At 35.7% G+C, this 20,617-nt stretch overlaps 1 protein-coding gene across 2 annotated transcripts in view; it reads right to left on the bottom strand.

The window, feature by feature from the left end:
• Positions 1–20,617, bottom strand: part of kcnh2b (potassium voltage-gated channel, subfamily H (eag-related), member 2b) — a 365,920-nt gene that overhangs the window by 233,210 nt on the left and 112,093 nt on the right. For both annotated transcript variants that reach the window (XM_058059603.2, XM_058059604.2), the window contains exon 2: positions 18,473–18,703. In XM_058059603.2, the coding sequence (XP_057915586.2) occupies positions 18,473–18,703 (231 nt within the window). The remainder of the gene's footprint in view (positions 1–18,472; positions 18,704–20,617) is intronic.

Genomic DNA, 20,617 nt, shown 5'->3' with positions numbered 1-20,617 from the left:
CTAACTACTGAGCGATGCTATTTTTTTTACGCTAATTCTCAAGCAAGTCACATGTTTACCGACCTAAATTCCGTTTTTAATGACTGTATGAGGGCAAGTTCGGAACCGCAAAACGTTGTAACACAAAATATCATAAAACTATGTAGTCTTTTTTTTTTTACAGTTATACCTCGGCTTCCGTTCATTCGTTCCGAACTAAAACCGAAACCAGACAAAAACTGAGCCAATTTTTCCTATAGAAAATCATGTAAATTTAAAAAAAATATTATTTTTATATTTTATTATTTTTTAATTTTATAAAAATTTAAAATTTAAAATTTAAAATTTAAAATTTAAAATTTAAAATTTAAAATTTAAAATTTAAAATTTAAAATTTAATTGAAACTGAAATTGAAATTGAAATTAAATTAAATTAAATTAAATTAAATTAAATTAAATTAAATTAAATTAAATTAAATTAAATTAAATTAAATTAAATTAAATTAAATTAAATTAAATTAAATTAAGGTTTTTTGAGGGGTTTTGTAGTATTTTATGTGTAGAACACAATTAATTTTAATTTTAATTTTAATTTTAATTTTAATTTTAATTTTAATTTTAATTTTAATTTTAATTTTAATTTTAATTTTAATTTTAATTTTAATTTTAATTTTAATTTTAATTTTAATTATTTTCGATGGGAAAAATTGGCTCAGTTTTAATTTAATATCAAATTGATCTCTTCCTCTCACCCCTCAAAAAAACATTTATAGAGAATAATCTTAGTTTACATGCAAAAAAAAACAATGCAAAGTAATTATAAAATGACGAATGATGGGGTCACATAAGAAAAAAAAGATGAAAATTCTGTAAAAATGTACCAAAAAATCAGGTTTTGACTGTATGTGTTCAGCCTTAGTAAGATAACGAGTAAGTGCTTTCCCTGTGAGGATAAACAAAGCTGGAAATGGGATTACATAATCAAGAGCAATTAAAAATGGAGAACCCATAATAAAAAATAGATATTTTGTGGATTCATTATACCTCGCTTCCAATTCAATACGGTCTTTGGCTGGGGATGAAGGATGGTTGCATCATGGAGGAGACTCAAACAAGCGATTGATGTTAGGGCGCGGGCCCGCCGCTGCAGGGTTTTGATTGACAGGCACTGATGGCACACCGCCAAGAAGACAAATGAAGTGATCAAGCTATAAGAGCGAAGCCATTACCCGTAAATTAGCCGTTTGGATGTGTTTTTTATACTTCCACCTTGGTTTTATGTGTTCCACACATGAAATAAAACAAAATATCATAGGAAAAAACAGAAAAAAATGGGCACAATTGGAAAACAACCCATGTCATGTGACTTCTTTCACTTTCGGTTATGCCAACAACCGCTTACAATGACGTCAACCATCATCTGAGAGGCAGGCACCAAAATATTTCTCAATCAATCTAATTTATATGGCTAAATCAGTCATTAATTTAATGTTTAATTTTTATTTAATTTAGTTTAATTTAATGTTTAATTTTTATTTAATTTAGTTTAATTTAATTTTTAATTTTTATTTAATTTAGTTTAAATTAATGTTTAATTTTTATTTAATTTAGTTTAATTTAATGTTTAATTTTTATTTAATTTAGTTTAATTTAATGTCAAATTTCAACAACACTTGCTATCTCATTACATGCTGGGAGGAACAGGAGGCTTATGGACTGTTTGCACAAAAAACAACACCGACTTTAATGCATGACAGGATTTTGAAACCATTGCTGGATTTGAATACATCTGTGGGCATGTGTTCTTTCGATGCGATCCGCCGCCTTGTAGTCGCTGTCCAATTATTTCTAATTTGCTGTTGCCTTGCTTAAAGCTGTTCATTATATGGCGATGTAATAAAGCTAATATAGTAAAGGTAAATAACATATAATACAATATATATTGGCTGAGTAGCTAAATTGTTATAATGGAGAGTAGTTTTGCAATTAATTTTTTTTAAACATTTTTTTTACCCTACTTCAACTAGGATGATTACTAAAGTTCTGCACAAAGAAAAGAGCAAAACCGCTCCACTTATGAAAAAAAACATTTTCTATTATGTATTCTATTATGTTTGCCTTGGTCTACCTTTATTGCCGGGTAATAACAAAGCAACATTTTAGCCGTAAATCAATACTACATGACTTTACTCTGAACCAATCACTACTGACTGATATAAAAGGAAATAAAAATGTAAGATTATTGATTTTCAACACCTTCTTGAACACATACAATTGCAAAGAGATTGGTATGACTTAAGTGCTTGTTTATATCCACTTTAGCTGGGAGTGTTTGATTCCCGGTGTGATGAAGGTGGAGGAGAAGATGGTTGAAATTGAACAGTGAACCGCTGCTCCATGGTAGCATGTTAAACATTAGCATGTTAGCCATTTTCATAGGTATAAAGTTATATAGACGCTGATTATTTTAGCATTGTTAGCATGTTAATGTTAGCATGTTAACATTTTAATTATTTTCATACTGTATGCATGAACTTAATTGGATAAATAGCGCTATACTAGGTGCTAGCATGTTAGCATGTTAACCATTTTCATAGGTATAAATTTACATAGACACTGATCATTCTAGCATTGTTAGCATGTTAATGTTAGCATGTTAACATTTTAACTATTTTCATACTGTATGCATGAACTTAATTGGATAAAGAGCGCTATACTAGGTGCTAGCTTGTTAGCATGTTAACCATTTTCATAGGTATACATTTACATAGACACTTATCATTCTAGCGTTGTTAGCATGTTAATGTTAGCATGTTAACATTTTAGCCATTTTAATATATAGATACTGTTAGCATTTCCCATGACCTCCCGCTGGTCCATGGTAGCATGCTAAACATTAGCATGTTAGCCATTTTTGCAGGTATAAAAGTTACATAGAATCTTAGCGTTATCATTCTAGCATTGTTAACATGTTAATGTTAGCATGTTAACATTTTAGCCATTTTATACTGTATGTATGAACTTCAAGGGATACATAGCGCTATGATACTAGGTGCTCGCATGTCAACAATTTACCCATTTTCATAGGTGTAAACTTATATAGATACTGTTAGCATTTCCCCTGACCTCCCGCTGCTCCATGGTAGCATGCTAAACATTAGCATTAGCATGTACATAGCACTATGATGCTAAGTGCTAGCATGTCGACATTTTAGCCATTTTTATCGGTATAAAGTTACATAGACACTTAGCGTTATCATGCTAGCGTTGTTAGCATGTTAATTTTCATGCTATATGTATGAACTTAAATTGATAAATAGCACTATGATACTAAGTGCTAGCATGTCAAAATTTTAGCCATTTTCACAGGTATAAAGTTAGATAGACACTTAGCATTATTATTCTATCATTGTTAGCATGTTAATGTTAGCATGTTAACATTTCAACCATTTTCATACTGTATGTATGAACTTAAATGGATACATAGCGCGATGATACTAGGTGCTAGCATGTCAACAATTTAGCCATTTTCATAAGTTTAAAGTTATATAGATGCTGTTAGCATTTCCCCCGACCTCCCGCTGCTCCATGGTAGCATGCTAAACATAAGCATGTTAGCCATTTTCATAGGTGTAAAGTTACATAGACACTTTTCATTCTGAATATATATACATAGACATATATATACATAAATATACACCTACACTATTATGCTCCATGGTAGCATGCTAACAACTAGCATGCTCAGCTCGTGGGTTTCACTGACCCACTGGTTCTTTACTTGTGTTTCATTAACTCACGGGTGTAACTTGTTTTGTATGTGCAAGTTTCTACATACAAACTTTGTGATAAGTGACTCAAATAATTAAAATGTTTGTGTACACGTTAATACAAGAAATGTATTTATTCACTACTATTCATTATTCAAGAGCTTGACTGCAGTAGTGCATGAGAGGATGTGTGTATTTTTGTACATATGTTACAATTTGCTACTTAGATTTTAGTCTCTCACTTTGTTTTGTTCTGATTTATGTAAAATGATTACTGCCAATCCAAAAGCTGAAAGCATAATCATGAATACTAATATTGTGCGCCCTGTCTATTTGCAGGATTGCCTAATTGTTATTTAAATCCTGGGATGGAACATCGGTAGCGAGAGTGTAGTGCTGCTTTTCATGCAGTTTGTGACCGCCTCAACACTAATCCATCGGAAATCACCAGTGCTGGTCAGGAAGGGCATCCAAACAACTTAGGTACATGATTCGAAAATACGATTTACAGCCCGGGATAATGTATACTGCAAACTTGACGGTGTCATATTTTGTGTCTGTCGACTTGACATCATTAGGATTTGTGCAGCACACAAGTTTCACAGGTAATGGTCAGAGGCACTTCAGCTTGCCTAAAGGCAGCAGCTCAGTAATTGGGCAAGCAAGAGCCAACTCTGAACTATCGATGAGCTTGTCACACAGTGAAATGACTAGACAGAACACTAACTACAATCAAGGTGAAAAACACAAAAACGACAGCTCAACATATAACAGATAGGTAAACAACATAGGGAAAATACAACTTAATCATAAGCAACAACTATTTTCATTTCAAGCAACGCTGTTAGCAAAGAGTAAGCAAAAGAAGCCCAAGTCCAGAACCAATCATGGTCTGAATTTTTGTGTTTGGAAATGACGATTTTTCACATTTTGAAGAATTCTTCCACACAAAAAACTGCAACAAACTGCAGTTCAGGTTATACAGTAGTATAACCTGATATTATTAGCATGTTAACATTCTAACAAGTTCCAACTGTATATATAAACTTACATAGATACATAGCGCTATCATGCTCCATGGTAACATGCTAATTAGCCTTTTAGCTCGTTTGCCTTGTTAGCATGCTAACAATAGCATGTTAACATTTTTCCATGAACATCAATCTATCAATTTTCATACTGTATGTATAAACTTTACACATTTTGAAGAATTCTTCCACACAAAAAACTGCAACAATCTGGTTCAGGTTATACAGTAGTATAACCTGAACTAGTAGTAGTAGAAGTAAAAGTACTACTAGAAGTAGTATACAGTAGTATATTATTAGCATGTTAACATTCTAACAAGTTCCTACTGTATATATAAACTTACATAGATACATAGCTAGTTAGCCTTGTTAGCATGCTAACAATAGCATGTTAACATTTTTCCGTTAACACCAATCTATCAATTTTCATACTGTATGTATAAACTTACATGGATACATAGCAACAACATGCTAGGTACTAGCATGGTAGATGCTAGCATCCCAGCAGTTAGCATGTCAGCAGATTAGCCTTTTTAATCAGTATAAACACACATACAGTAAACAATTAGCACAATTAGTCATTCTAGCATTGAGGTCATGTTAATGTTAGCATGTTAACGTTTTAGCCATTTTCCTACCGTATATATATAAACGTACATGGTATATACTGTATATATTGTACATCCATACATACATACTCGGTGTTAGCATGCTGAAAGTATTGATAGCATTCTAATATTAGCATGTTAACTTTCTATCCATATATATATATAAAACAAAAACACACAAAAAACTGCAACAAACTGCCGCCGTAGTAGTTGCCTTCCAACCTGATTGTTGCCAGTTCGATCGTTATGCAGTGAATTTAATTTAATTTAATGGAACTTAAATGGAGACATAGTGCTATGATACGAAGTGCTAGCATGTCGACATTTTAGCCATTTCTATAGGTATAAAGTTACATAGACACTTAGCGTTATCATTTGAGCTTTGTTAGCATGTTAATGCTAGCATGTTAACATTTTAGCCATTTTCACAGGTATAAAGTTAGACACTTAGCGTTATCATTCTATGATTGTTAGCATGTTAATGTTAGCTTGTTAACATTTTAACCATTTTCAAACTGTATGTATGAACTTAAATGGATACATAGCGCTATGATACTAGGTGCTAGCATGTCAACATTTTAGCCACTTTCATAGGTATGAAGTTACATAGACACGTAGCGTTATCATTGTAGCGTTGTTAGCATGTTAACATTTTAGCCATTTTCATATGATATGTATGAACTTAAATGGATGCATAGCGCTATGATACTAAGTGCTAGCATGTCAACATTTCAGCCATTTTTATAGGTATAAAGTTACATAGACACTTAACATTATCATTTGAGCTTTGTTAGCATGTTAATGCTAGCATGTTAACATTTTAGCCATTTTAATATGTATGTATAAACTTAAATGGATACATAGCACGATGAAACCAAGTGCTAGCATGTCAACATTTTAGCCATTTTTATAGGTATAAAGTTACATAGATACTTAGCGTTGTCATTTGAGCTTTGTTAACATGTTAATGCTAGCATGTTAACATTTTAGCCATTTTCATGCTTTATGTATGAACTTTAATGGATACATAGCGCTATGATACTAGGTGCTAGCATGTCAACATTTTAGCCATTTTCATACAGTATGTATGAACTTAAATGGACACATAGTGTTATGATACTAAGTGCTAGCATGTCAACATATTAGCCATTTTTATAGGTATAAAGTTACGTAGACACTTAGCATTATCATTCTAGCATTGTTAGCATGTTAATGCTAGCATGTTAACATTTTAGCCATTTTCATAGGTATGAAGTTACATAGACACGTAGCGCTATCATTCTAGCATCTCATGTTATTTCAGTTAATGAGAGGCATTGATTGTGATTATGAAGCAATTGTTATTTGTTCACATGCAGACAATAAGACACATTCTTTATTCAAATACAGTATTTAATCCAGAACAATGCATAACTGGGGCTACCGACTGAAACAGATGATTTGTTGTACAACCGGATTAGCGTTGAAACAATACAAGGCAATTAAACTGACCATTTCACGCAATTAAAATAGGTTCCCCTATCTGCAAATGACAGATGGAAAGGTCGTCGCTGTGTGTTTAACATCAATATTGATACAAATGTTTGTCTTCATTAAACACATAAATGTGTTACTGCCCATGCTTGTTGCAACGACAACGCCACTGACTTTTTTCCGGGTGTGTGTTTGAATACGGGAGCGTGCCAAGCAGCCTGGCATAGCACATTAGGTGACTAATGAGGCAGACACACAATGCAGCACTATCATGGTCGGATGTGTCATGATTAATTATTTGGGTGTCATTAATAAGGAGGAATGTGAACACTAACCCAGAAACACAGCCCTTTAGTCAGGAGACAGATGACCATGACACTCCTTGCTGGGAGTGTTGCATCCCGGTCTTGGCTAACTCGGTGTGGATGTTGCAGATCATCACTCTCCAATTAAAAGCCTTGGATGATAGTTTAAAAAAATGATTTTGTGCAGGTTATGAGGACACTTTGGACACCACTGCTGTATTTATTATTATAAAATTGTAAAATGTGATAATGAAAGTGAAACTTTGAAATTGAACAGTGAACCACTGCTCCATGGTAGCATGCTAAACATTAACATGCTAGCCATTTTCATACGTATTAAGTTACAAAGACACTTAGCGTTATCATTCTAGCGTTGTTAGCATGTTAATGCTAGCATGTTAACATTTTAGCCATTTTCATAGGTATAAACTTATATGCATACTGTTAGCATGCTAAAAGTTAGAATGCTAAGTGCTATAATGCTAAGTGCTAGCATGTCAACATTTTAGCCATTTTCATGTTGTATGTATAACTTAAATGGATACATAGCGCTATGATACTAGGTATAAGCATGTCTACATTTTAGCCATTTTATAGGTACAAAGTTACATAGGCACTTAGCGTTATCATTCTGGTGTTGTTAGCATGTTAATGCTAGCATGTTAACATTTTAGCCATTTTCATGCTGTATGTATGAACTTAAATGGATATATAGCGCTATGATACTAGGTGCTAGCATGTCAACAATTTAGCCATTTTCATAGGTGTAAACTTATATAGATACTGTTAGCTGGCTAAAAGTTATAATGTTAAGTGCTATAATGCTAAGTGCTACCATGTCAACATTTTAGCTATTTTACAGGTAAAAAGTTATATAGGCACTTAGCGTTATCCTTCTAGCATTGTTAGCATGTTAACATTTTAGCCATTTTCATGTTGTATATATGAACTTAAATGGATACATAGCGCTATGATATTAAGTGCTAGCATGTCAACAATTTAGCCATTTTCATAGGTGTAAACGTATATAGATACTGTTAGCATGCTAAAAGTTATAATGCTAAATGGTATAATGCTAAGTGCTAGCATGTCAACATTTTTGCCATTTTCATAGGTATAAAGTTACATAGACACTTAGCGTTATCATTCTAGTGTTGTTAGCATGTTAATGCTAGTATATTAATTAAGTAGCCATTTTCATACTGTATGTATGAACTTAAATGTATACATAGCACTATGATACTAAGTGCTAGCATGTCAACAATTTAGCCATTTTTATAGGTGTAAACTTATATAGATATTGTTAGCATGCAAAAGTTATAATGCTAAGTGCTATAATGCTAAGTGCTAGCATGTTAACATTTTAGCCATTTTCATGCTGTATGTATGAACTTAAATGGATACATAGCGCTATGATACTAGGTGCTAGCATGTCAACAATTTAGCCATTTTCATAGGTGTAAACTTATATAGATACTGTTAGCATGCTAAAAGTTATAATGCTAAATGCTAGCATGTCAACATTTTAGCCATTTTTATAGGTATAAAGTTACATAGACACTTTGCGTTATCATTCTAGCATTGTTAGCATGTCAATGCTAGCATGTTAACATTTTAGCCATTTTCATGCTGTATATATTAAACTAAATGATACATAGCACTATGATACTAGGTGCTAGCATGTCAACAATTTAGCCATTTTCATAGGTGTAAACTTATATATATATACTGTTATCATGCTAAAACTTATAATGCTAAGTGATATAATGCCAAGTGCTAGCATGTAAACATTTGAGCCATTTTTATAGGTAAAAGGTTACATAGACACTTAGCATTATCATTCTAGCGTTGTTAGCATGTTAATGCTAGCATGTTAACATTTTAGCCATTTTCATGCTGTATGTTTGAACTTAAATGAATACATAGCGCTATAATACTAGGTGCTAGCATGTCAACATTTTAGCCATTTTTATAGGTATAAAGTCACATATACACTTAGCGTTATCATTCTAGCGTTGTTAGCATGTTAATGCTAGCATGTCAACATTTTAGCCATTTTTATAGGTATAAAGTTACATAGACACGCTATCATTCTGGCATTGTTATGATACTTGGTGCTAGCATGTCAGCCAAAAGTTAGCATCCAAATATTGTGAGCATGTTAACATTAGCACTGCATGGCACTCTGGTGGTTAGCATTAACATTAACATTGTTAATTAACATTGTTAATTAACATTAACATTGTTAATTAACCTTAACATTAACATTAGCATGTTAACATTCTAGCAATGTTCCGAGTGTACATAAAAACTTATATAGATATATAGTGCTATCATACTCCTTGGTTGCATGCTTTTGCACCACTGCTGTATTAATTATTATGAAATTGTAAAATGTGATAATAAAGACTCCATGGAAGGTTATCGACCACTACGTATGCATTGCACATACATTGCACATTTCCACATGCAGTTTATCATTAAATTCTGCATAGTTCAAAGCAGCCTATTGGCTAAACCACAGGTTGTTATGTTCACTTAGAGTATTTGTGCATAATACAAACCAAAAAATCCCTCAATCTGCAATTTGAAAAGGGACCCAAACAACGTAATGAAAGTTGACGCGTGGGCAAAAGCTGGATGCATTAGTGGTGATTGTGTGTTAGGAGCTCTTAGCTGGAGGTGGGATGACACACGGCAGTCAGGGGACACTGAGCGACAACCCTCCTGAGAGGCCACGGGCTTTTCTAAGTACTTTGCTTAGCTACCGCTGCTAGGCAATAAAGAGTCCATGCGGGCGGTCGCACAGACCAGCTAGGATGTTCTTTGACAGACACCTGCTAGTCCTCAAGTCCTACTCAGTTATGGTCCAACTTGATGGACTTTCCAACTTTTATAAAAGTTTTATAAACTTTTATAAAAAAATCTAAAATTCTCTTTTTTTTATCATGATCACTAATTAGAAGTTAATATGGCTTGGTATTGTCAAGTAATTGAAGAATAAATAAAGTATAATTGAAAATATATACAGGGGTTAGCGCGCAGACCTCACAGCTAGGAGACCAGGGTTCAATCCCACCCTCGGGCATCTCTGTGTGGAGTTTGCATGTTCTCCCCGTGCATGCGTGGGTTTTCTCCGGGTACTTCCTCCCACATTTCAAAAACATGCTAGGTTAATTGGCGACTCCAAATTGTCCATAGGTATGAATGTGAGTGTGAATGGTTACGCCCGAAGACAGCTGGGATAGGCTCCAGCACCCCCCGCGACCCTCGTGAGGAAAAGCGGTAGAAAATGAATGAATGAAAATATACATTTAGTAAGAGTAGTTTTACTTTACTTTAGTTTAATTGAGGCTTTGTTTACATGTACTGTATATGCGTATCCATGCCTGCAGAGACCAGCTATCGAAGACAGCTGGGATAGGCTCCAGGAATAAATATAAAATGAATAAATAATAAATAAATATATAAAATATATATTTTTTAATAAAATAATATATAATATAAATAATATATATAATAATTATATAATAATAATAATAATATAATATTAATACATAAAATAATTTTATATAAAAATATAAAAAATTTATAAATATAAAATGAATAAATGAAAATATACATTTTGTAAGAGTACTTTTACTTTACTTTGGTTTAATTGAGGCTTCATATACATGTACTTTATCATAAAAGTCAACCGGTGTGTTCACCTTTGGTTCTTCCGACGTCACCGTTTGCATATCGTGATGTTGATTTCTTGTCTGCGGTAATAAAAATGTCACACTTGATCGTCCAGCCCTGTGAAAGCAATTTCCTGTTCAATTCCGCTTGAATGGACTGGTAATAAGCTGGAAATAACAAACTGATAGAACACCCAAGCAGGACGGCAAAAAATTCTACTGTTGCCTTCGTCATATCGTTATTATACATCCAAACTTTTCCAAAAGCATATAATGCAGTCCAGCTGCCCACGACAACATACAGTATGTGGTTGACATGACTGAAAATAGCCATTGTTGTTATATTTATTTGTGACTTTGCCTAGAACCATGCGGATAATAAAGAATTTTTGAACCTACAGCAGTTTGTTGACAAGGTTTTTCTCCATTTGTGCATATACAGCAATCCCTCGTTTATTGCGGTTAATTCGTCCCAGCCCCGACCGTGATGAGTGCATTTCCCCAAAGTAAGATTCCTTCTTTATGAATTGAATATGTTCATAATTTGAACACAGAAAAGCTGTTTACCACCTTCTAAATATGGGATTTATCATTATTAGAGCTCTCTCGACATTAAATAAATCTATTATGGTTTTTACACTGGTATTACCTAATATCGTAAAAAAGGTTGCCGTTGGTTATGCAAAAATGTGAACGAGACAACAATCGTGCTAATATTCTAAAGCATATGTCGACATAAACCACACAATTTTTCATCTAAAACGACCTCTTTATGCTCAAATTTGATGTTAACAAGAGCAAACGACCGTAAATGTCGGCATAGACTTAAGCAATTTAATTTATGGTGAGAAGAACAACAGTTACCATGATGGCTACAGTACCAAAACAGAAAGTAGTGCAGTAGTATTTCCAAAAAAGACGCTAGTTTGGAAGTCTTATGCTCTTTGATCTGAAAAATCTTAAGTATATTTGATCATGTGTAGAATCACTACAGTTTCTGTTTGAACTCCGATTGTCTCACCGGAACTAACTAGCGACGCTGGGAACACCAAGTGCAGGTGCAATTGCAAGGTTTACAGTGTGGACACCTTTAGCTTATGCACATATACAGCTTATACTCATTGATTCATTTTCTACCGCTTATCCTCACAAGGGTCCGGGGGTGCTGCAGCCTATCCCAGCTGTCTTCGGGCGAGAGGCGGGGTATACAGTACATAAAGCCACAATTAAACCAAAGCAAAGTAAAACTACTACTCTTACAAAATGTATATTTTCATTCATTTTCTACCGCTTATCCTCATTGGGGTCACGGGGGGTACTGGAGCCTATCCCAGCTGTCTTTTGGGGTACACCCTGGACTGGTCGCCAGCCAATCACAGGGCACATATAGACAAACAACCATTCACACTCACATTCATACCTATGGACAATTTGGAGTCGCTAATTAAGCTAGCATGTTTTTGGAATGTGGGAGGAAACCGGAGTACCCGGAGAAAACCCATGCATGCACTTAGAGAACACACAGAACACACAGAAATGGCCGAGGGTGTGATTGAACTCGGGTCTCCTAGCTGTGAGGTCTGCGTGCTGACCACTCGTCCGCCGTGCAGCCCCTACAGCTCATATATGTAGTTATTTTTATCTTTATATTTTGTGGGTGCAGCTCATATTCAGGTGTTTTCAATAGTCAGGAATTTATAGTATTTGATAAGAACTTGGTTGACGTATAAAGATTGTCGGCATAAACTTTGTTGTGGACTTACACGAGTCCCACTGTATGAGTAATGGTTGTTTTCTGTCACTGGCCAATAGAATTACTTGTCCTTTCCACTGTACTCTTATGCAGACACAAATGACATTTAGACTCTGGGGAACCGAAGAGCACAATCTGAAAAGGTTTTGCAATTGTTAGCAGCACACAGAAAAAAAAATCGGCATTTTCAGTCTTGTCAAATGGTCGCCTATGGGTCGTCATAGGGTTGACTATGCCCTATTATTAGTCAAAAAATATTGAAAGACAAGTTATATGTACTAACTCTCTCCCCTCCCAAGTAAAAGAGGCCCCCAACATCGAAAGCGTTAAGTTTCGTCTTAAAACCCACTTTTATTCCTGTGTCTTTTAGTTCTTTCTTTTTATTTTAATTGTTTTTATTTTTTTTACTTTTATTGATTTGCTGCTTGTTTTTAATATTTTAATTTTACTATTTTATATAGTATAATATTTTAAAATTTTACTATTTTATATAGTATCATATTTTCTATTTTACTATTTTATTATTTGATCTTTTCGTTTTAGATTGAATTCAATTTGTACCTTTATTTATTGTATTTTATTTTTAGTTATTTTGCTAGTCTGTGCATAAACTTTGTTTATAAAATTCATTCATTCATTCATTTTCTACCGCTTTTTTCCTCACAAGGGTCGCGGGGGTGCTGGAGCCTATCCCAGCTGTCTTTTGGCTGAGAGGCGGGTACACCCTGAACTGGTCGCCAGCCAATCACAGGGCACATATAGACAAACAACCATTCACACTCACATTCATGAATTAACCTAGCATGTTTTTGGAATGTGGGAGGAAACCGGAGTACCCGGAGAAAACCCACGCATGCACGGGGAGAACATGCGAACTCCACACAGAGATGGCAGAGGGTGGAATTGAACCCTGGTCTCCTAGCTGTGAGGTCTGCGCGCTAACCACTCGACCGCCGTGCCGCCCTTTGTTTATAAAATGTGCTATATAAATAAAGTGGATTGGATTAGATTAAAAAAAAAAAGTTATCCTCCCATTCAGTGTGGAAGTGGTACATGTTGGGCTTCTTAATTTGTCTTTTTTCACCACTCCATGTGCAACCCTTGGTTCAGTTTACACTACACTTAAGTGCACAGTGTTTATTAGTTTAAACAAAGTATTAGGTCTGAAACCAATTAATTGCGATTTTTTTTTAAAACTTAGAAACAAAACTCAGGAACGCAAAAGCCAGATGATACGGCCCTGCAGGTGTACTCAACTAGGTCATATCCTTTTTTCCACCCATGTTTGTGTGTGTGTATGTGTGTGTGTGTAGATTTCCTGGAGAGCGTGATTGATTAAGCTGGCGCGCTATCGGAGTCGGACAATTGAGCGTGAGCGCGTGAAGGTAGATCCATCATCGTGAAGGCTCGTGCCTAAGCTTGGCACTAGATAAATGGGCCCAGACGAGTGTGAGCAATGTGGTCATCCATGGGGTTTATGTTCCTTGTATGCAAGTATGGGATGGCCATGCATATGTTCCTGTTCCACGTACAAAGAATACATATCTCACATTTTCACTTTCTATTCTTGCCTGACCGCCGTGGTTCCGCCTCGTGTATTATGAATGAGTTATGTCTGTGTTCTTCCGATGGGCGGCGTTGTGCATGTTTGAGGGCAGTCTCCTGGGATTATCTAAGACTGGTTTATGATATAGATACTGTATATCTAACAATTCTTGACTTCCTACTTGGTGGAGAAACCCTTGTTGGGAAACAGTATAGCCTTGCCTTGATCTGCTCTTGGGTAATTTCACTCCTGGAAGGTTCAACATCGTTCTATGTTTTTGCTATTTGTGGTTAATGGCTCTCACTGTGGTTTGCTGGAGTCCCAGAGCTTTATAAATACTTTTATACCATTTTACAGACTGATAGAGCTCAATTAATCTCAGTTATGGTAATGGTTTTATTTCATTTGAACATGCATCAGACTGCAATTGAACGCATCACATAATCAGTTCACAGTTCCACATGTCCAAAAGGAGTAGGGAGAAGCAAAGCTTATTAAATCCTACTCCTCCATCTGGTACTTATACAATCAGTAGCTGTTACATTTGTTCACCTCCTGCTTTCCGAATATTTTTTAATTTTAATTTTAATTTTAATTTTAATTTTAATTTTAATTTTAATTTTAATTTTAATTTTAATTTTAATTTTAATTTTAATTTTAATTTTAATTTTAATTTTAATTTTAATTTTAATTTTTTGTCACGTACCGAAGTACGAGGTGATATGACCATACAATGACATAATGGGTACCATAGTAACTGTCAATATAGTGATATATATATTTTTATAATATATTTATTATATATATTATAATATATATATATATATTATATATTTTATATATATATACATATATATATATATATATAATCAAATGTAGTTCTTCCCTGAGATCATATTTCTCCTCTCTGTAGAGAAGTATTGGATGACATTTTTAGCTAATTGGTTATTTTTAGCCTTATGCATTATTTTAGCTGTTTGAAGATGAACTATATCAGCAAGTTGAAGTATTTGTGATTTTAGAAATAAGGAGTTAGTATGTTCTCTGTAGGCGGCATTATGAATTATCCTTACTGACCTTTTTTGCAGTACATTTAGTGAGTTAAGATTACTTTTATAGTTATTAGCCCATATTTCCACACAATAAGTAAGATATGGTAGAACCAGAGAGTTATGTCTTAACAGGGGGGCAATCATTAGGATTTGGATTTTTTTTCTCCCTTAATAATAAAAAAACGTTTCATAAGTGTAAATAAAAAATCAGAAAAAGGGCAAACACATTTTCACAGCACTATTTTTTTTCCTGCGGAATAACCTGTTCATTCAAAGCTCCATTGTGTTGAACATAGCATTACAATAAGGAGGGAGAGTCTTGATTTAGATAACTAGACAGAAGACTAAGCAAAGGATAGGGAACTAAAGGACGAGACAAAACATGGCCGCATGTGCACTGCTGATAACGCCGAGTATTCATCATCACGCTACATGAAAACCTAGCGAGTATTTGAGGAGCAATTGCTGATTTGCGTGAAAGTCAAATGATTTCAAAGAAGCTTACCTCTGAAATACATTTTGTAAAATGTGACGGATGACAAAGTGGATAAGACATCAGCGCTAACCCTCATTCAAAATGGAGTCAATTAATTCTACATTTTTATTGAGAACTGTCCAATGCTCCAAAAGCCTCCTGTTAGCCTGACATTGACGTTGATCCTCTGATTTTGGAACACCATTTGCAATAAACGTCATTATTAGATGAGCTGCCACTGTTCAGGTTTGAGTCCTAAAATAGCGACTCATGACTAATGAATGATAACGTAAGATGATCGATGAACAGGTGGATTTATTACGCTGTGGCGGCATCAGCGAAAGTTCCATGGTGGTGCATTCAAGGGCTGTTGAACAAAGTCAGAAATCTCAATGTTTAACACAAAAAAGACATAAACATGTAAAAATTATGGGCTGGTACATGTATGCTTTATGTGTCATCTGTCTTTTCATATATTTGGGGTGAATGGGAGGCCTATTTTTTAAAGAAAAAAAACAAAAATTAGCCACTCACTTAGTGTCCGCCCTGGTTAGCATCTTTTTTAGATATCGTCAAAAATGTAAACCAAGGATTTGCCTTGGTTTGTGTACATTTATGGTTACAGTTAAGTTATTAATACACTGCCTGAGTTCAACTGTTAATGTATTTTAATCACAAAGAGTCCTTTTTAGCATACTTAGCTTGCTAACAAAATGGGCTGCCATTTTGTCTCACACAAAAAAGACATGAACATGTAAAAATTATGGGCTGGTACATGTATGCTTTATGTGTTATCTGTCTTTTCATATATTTGGGGTGAATGGGAGGTTTATTTTTAAAGAAAAAAAAATGCTGACCAAAAATTAGCCACTCAGGTAGTGTTGCCCTGGTTAGCATCTTTTTTAGGTATCGTCAAAAATGTAAACCAAGGTTTTGCCTTGGTTTGCGTACATTTCCGGTTACAGTTAAGTTATTAATCCAGCTGTCTGTATTTTAATGTATTTTAATCACAAAGAGTCCTTTTTAGCATACTTAGCTTGCTAACAAAATGGCAGCCGGAACCAGCGGTCAGCTATGTCGCTCATCTATGATGTTATCTCAAAAATGTCAACACAAAACATGATTTTACAGTAAATATTAATGACAGTTAATTCAAGTAAATATAAATTTTCATAGTTAAAGCATAAAAAACCTGTTCTAAATATGTTTTTTTTTACAGTTATTGGAGCTGTGTAGACACGAAATAGCACCCCTATAGTCACCTTTATTCTTGTATTACCCAATATAGTAGACAAAATAATAGAAAATAAGTCATCTTAGACTTGAATAAGATGTTAGCATAGACAGCATACTCTCATCGATGTAACATTACTGACATCAAGAGACCAGTGTAGAATACTACAGGATGCACACAGGAGCTGCTGCCAGCCACTCTGTATACTGTTAGCCTGATGCTAGCACTAAGTCAACTCCAGCTGTGTGACCTTCTGAATTAATGCAGTATTTTTTTTAATGATGTATGACAATTTTTTTTAATGAGATACTTTTGATTATCGAGTTATTTGTATTGGAAAGAAAACATGAAATGTGCAGAGAAGATGAGACAGCTGGTGTCATCACTCGTCGTTCCTGGCCGTGCTGAGATGATGTGAGAAAAAGACACTTTCAGACTTGGCTATCGTTCACTATGTTGTTTTCCTCTCTGCCCTTTTGTTTCACCTCCATTTCTTCCCTTTCATCTTCCCTTCGATTTTTCCCCCCCATTTGTCTCTCCTCTCCGTCCTTATGCTCCTCGGGTGTCCGTCCACAGGTGCAAAATGTCCACCACATGCTCCAGCTATCTCGGGGACTTGACAGCATGATTACAATGGCAGCTGTTTATCGCCGTGGAAACCGCCTATTGATACCTATAGCGGTTATCTGGTCCCGGTCCAGCAGGCATGAGTGCAAACACACAGTAATTAGACTGTCATCGGAAAACACTATTGTGAGGGTTTGTCACTGGTTCAGTCTCCGTCGTGTACGTTGTATTCAGTGGAAGGATTAATCCGGGTCATGTCAATCCAATTTAGCAAAAAAATAAATTTAAAAAATGCAATAAAAGTTCTTTGACTGAAATGAACACTCCATAAAAGTAAACAAGGGGAAAACTGATTCAATCCAATGACTGGCACAGAGAAGCTAAATTAGCATATCAAAAAGAAGTAGTCTAGTTTTTCATGCATGCAAAATGAGCATGCAGGCGGAAAGTATTGCATGTAAACAAATACTAAGATGGAAATACACTAGTTCGAAGGACACCCATATCCTCATAGGTGCCATCCATGTTACTAATCCGGAATGTTATACGGATTATAGGGAAACTTTAACACATACATGTTGTCTTTGGAAAAATGGCTAGGATTTAATGAGTTCAGTCGACGTTGACATACACGGTCGCTCGCTTTTGTCGACTTTCCACTTAACCAAGTCCAGGTTTCAGTAGGAAAACCCAGACTTCCCGATCTCTGGCTAACCTGTTCCATTTTCCTCCAAGAGGCCTTCCTTTCTGAGACATAATCCCTCAATCGTGTCCTATATCTGCTCCTGGGACTCCTCCCAGCTGGGTATGCCCGGAATACCTCACCAGGTAGATTACTAGAATGGTGCTTTCAAGTGCCAACAAGCAAGGTAAACTCAGAACATGACAGCATAAAGGTTGCTATTTTGTCAATGCAAGAACCAACAGCCTACTCAACATCCACAAACTCACTCTCTCACACACCTCGGAAGCGGCGGGAAAAAGAAGTATATGTTTTCCTACCATCTTTGCGGTAAAGGTTGATCTCCACTTTGCGCTCCTCTGATCCCAGCAGCGCCTGCGCCATCTGAGCGATGGCCAGACGTTTGGTGTCAGGTCCGTACAGGAAGTTACAAGTGCAAGGCTTCTGCATGATCTCAGCTCGAGAGTACCCGCACATGTGACAGAAGCCATCGTTGCAGAAGATAATGGCGCAGTTCTCCACTCTTGCATTGGCAATGACGAACTTGCGACCTGCGGGGGAAAAAAAGACGGTTATTTCTCCGTGGGATTACTTAAAATTGCATTATGTAATTATTTTTTGCCTAAATAACACATTTTAAAGCATATAAATTGCTAAATAAACTAAAATACACAATAATACTAGGGATGTCCGATAATTATTGGTACAATATCGGCATAAAAATGCAACATCGGTTGATATCAGATTTTTTCCCGATCATGAAACCTGATATTTTCTTATAATTTTATCATATAATGTTTGCTATATTGGGTAATACAATAAGGGTGTTATTCCACATCACATCACATCATTCCAAGTCACATAAGTCATTGAAACTCGAGTCTTTGTTGAGCTCCCGTGAATCAGTGACATTTGAGTCTTCATCGAGCACCCGTGAGTCGGTGAAAGTTGCATCTGTGCAACGTGTGAGTCAGTGAAACTTGAGGCTTTATCAACAGTCAATCAGTGGAATTTGTTTGTTGAGCACCTGTGAATCAGTGAAACTCGAGTCTTTGTTGAGCATCCGTGAATCAGTGACATTTGAGTCTTCATCGAGCACCCATGAGTCACTGAAAGTTGCATCCTTGCAACGTGTGAGTAGGTGAAATTCAAGTCTTTGTTGAGTACCCATGAGTCTGTGAAACTCGAGTCTTTGTTGAGCACTCGTGAGTCAGTGAAACTCGAGGCTTTAACAACAGTGAATCAGTGAAATTCAAGTCTTGGTCAACAAGTGAATCAGCGGAAATCGAGTCCCTGACGAGCACCCATGAGTCAGTGAAACTTGAGTCTTCATCGAGCACCCATGAGTCAGTGAAAGTTGCATTTTTGCAACATGTGAGTCAGTGAAACTCAAGTCTTCGTTGAGCACCAGTGAGTCAGGGAAACTTGAGGCTTTAACAACAGTGAATCAGTGAAATTCTAGTCTTTGTTGAGGACCCGTGAGTCAGTTAAACTCAAGGTTTTAACAACAGTGAATCAGTGAAATTCACGTCTTGGTCAATGAGCGAATCAGTGAAAATCGAGTCCTTGATGAGCACCCATGAGTCAGTGAAACTCGAGTCTTTGTCGAGCACCCATGAGTCAATGAAAGTTTCTTTTTTGCAACATGTGACAGTGAAACTCGAGTCTTTAACAACAGTGAATCAGTGAAATTCAAGTCTTGGTCAATGAGTGAATCAGTGAAACTCGAGTCCTTGACGAGCACCTATGAGTCAGTGAAACTTGAGTCTTTGTTGAGCACCTGTGAGTCAGTGAAACTTGAGGCTTCATCGAGCACTCATGAGTCAATTGCTTTTTTGCATGTGAGTCAGTGAAATTCAACAACAGTGAAGCAGTGAAACTCGAGTCTTTTTGAGCACTTGTGAGTCAGTGAAACTTGAGGCTTTAACAACAGTGAATCAGTGAATTTCAAGTCTTGGTCAACGAGCGAATCAGTGAAAATCGAGTCCTTGACGAGCACCCATGAGCCAGTGAAACTTGAGTCTTTGTTAAGCACCCGTGAGTCAGTGAAACTTGAGACTTTAACAACAGTGAATCAGTGAATTTCAAGTCTTGGTCAACGAGCGAATCAGTGAAAATCGAGTCCTTGACGAGCACCCATGAGCCAGTGAAACTTGAGTCTTTGTTAAGCACCCGTGAGTCAGTGAAACTCGAGGCTTTAACAACAGTGAATCAGTGAAACGCGAGTCTTTTTGAGCACTTGTGAGTCAGTGAAACTCAAAGCTTTCACAACAGTGAATCAATGAAATTCAAGTCTTGGTCAACGAGTGAATCAGTGAAACTTGAGTCTTTCACAACAGTAAATCAGTGAAATTCAAGTCCTGGTCAACGAGTGAATCAGTGAAACTCGAGTCTTTAACAACAGTGAGTCAGTGAAACTTGAGTTGTTATTGAGCACTCGTGAGTCAGTGAAACTCAAAGCTTTC

The sequence above is a fragment of the Doryrhamphus excisus genome, linkage group LG5 (genome assembly GCF_037039965.1).
Source record: "Doryrhamphus excisus strain RoL-2023G ecotype Guam linkage group LG5, RoL_Dexc_Guam_v1.1, whole genome shotgun sequence".
NCBI classification, from domain to species: domain Eukaryota; kingdom Metazoa; phylum Chordata; class Actinopteri; order Syngnathiformes; family Syngnathidae; genus Doryrhamphus; species Doryrhamphus excisus.
Note: the sequence above shows the minus strand (reverse complement) of the source record. Positions and strands in the feature narration are given on the sequence as shown.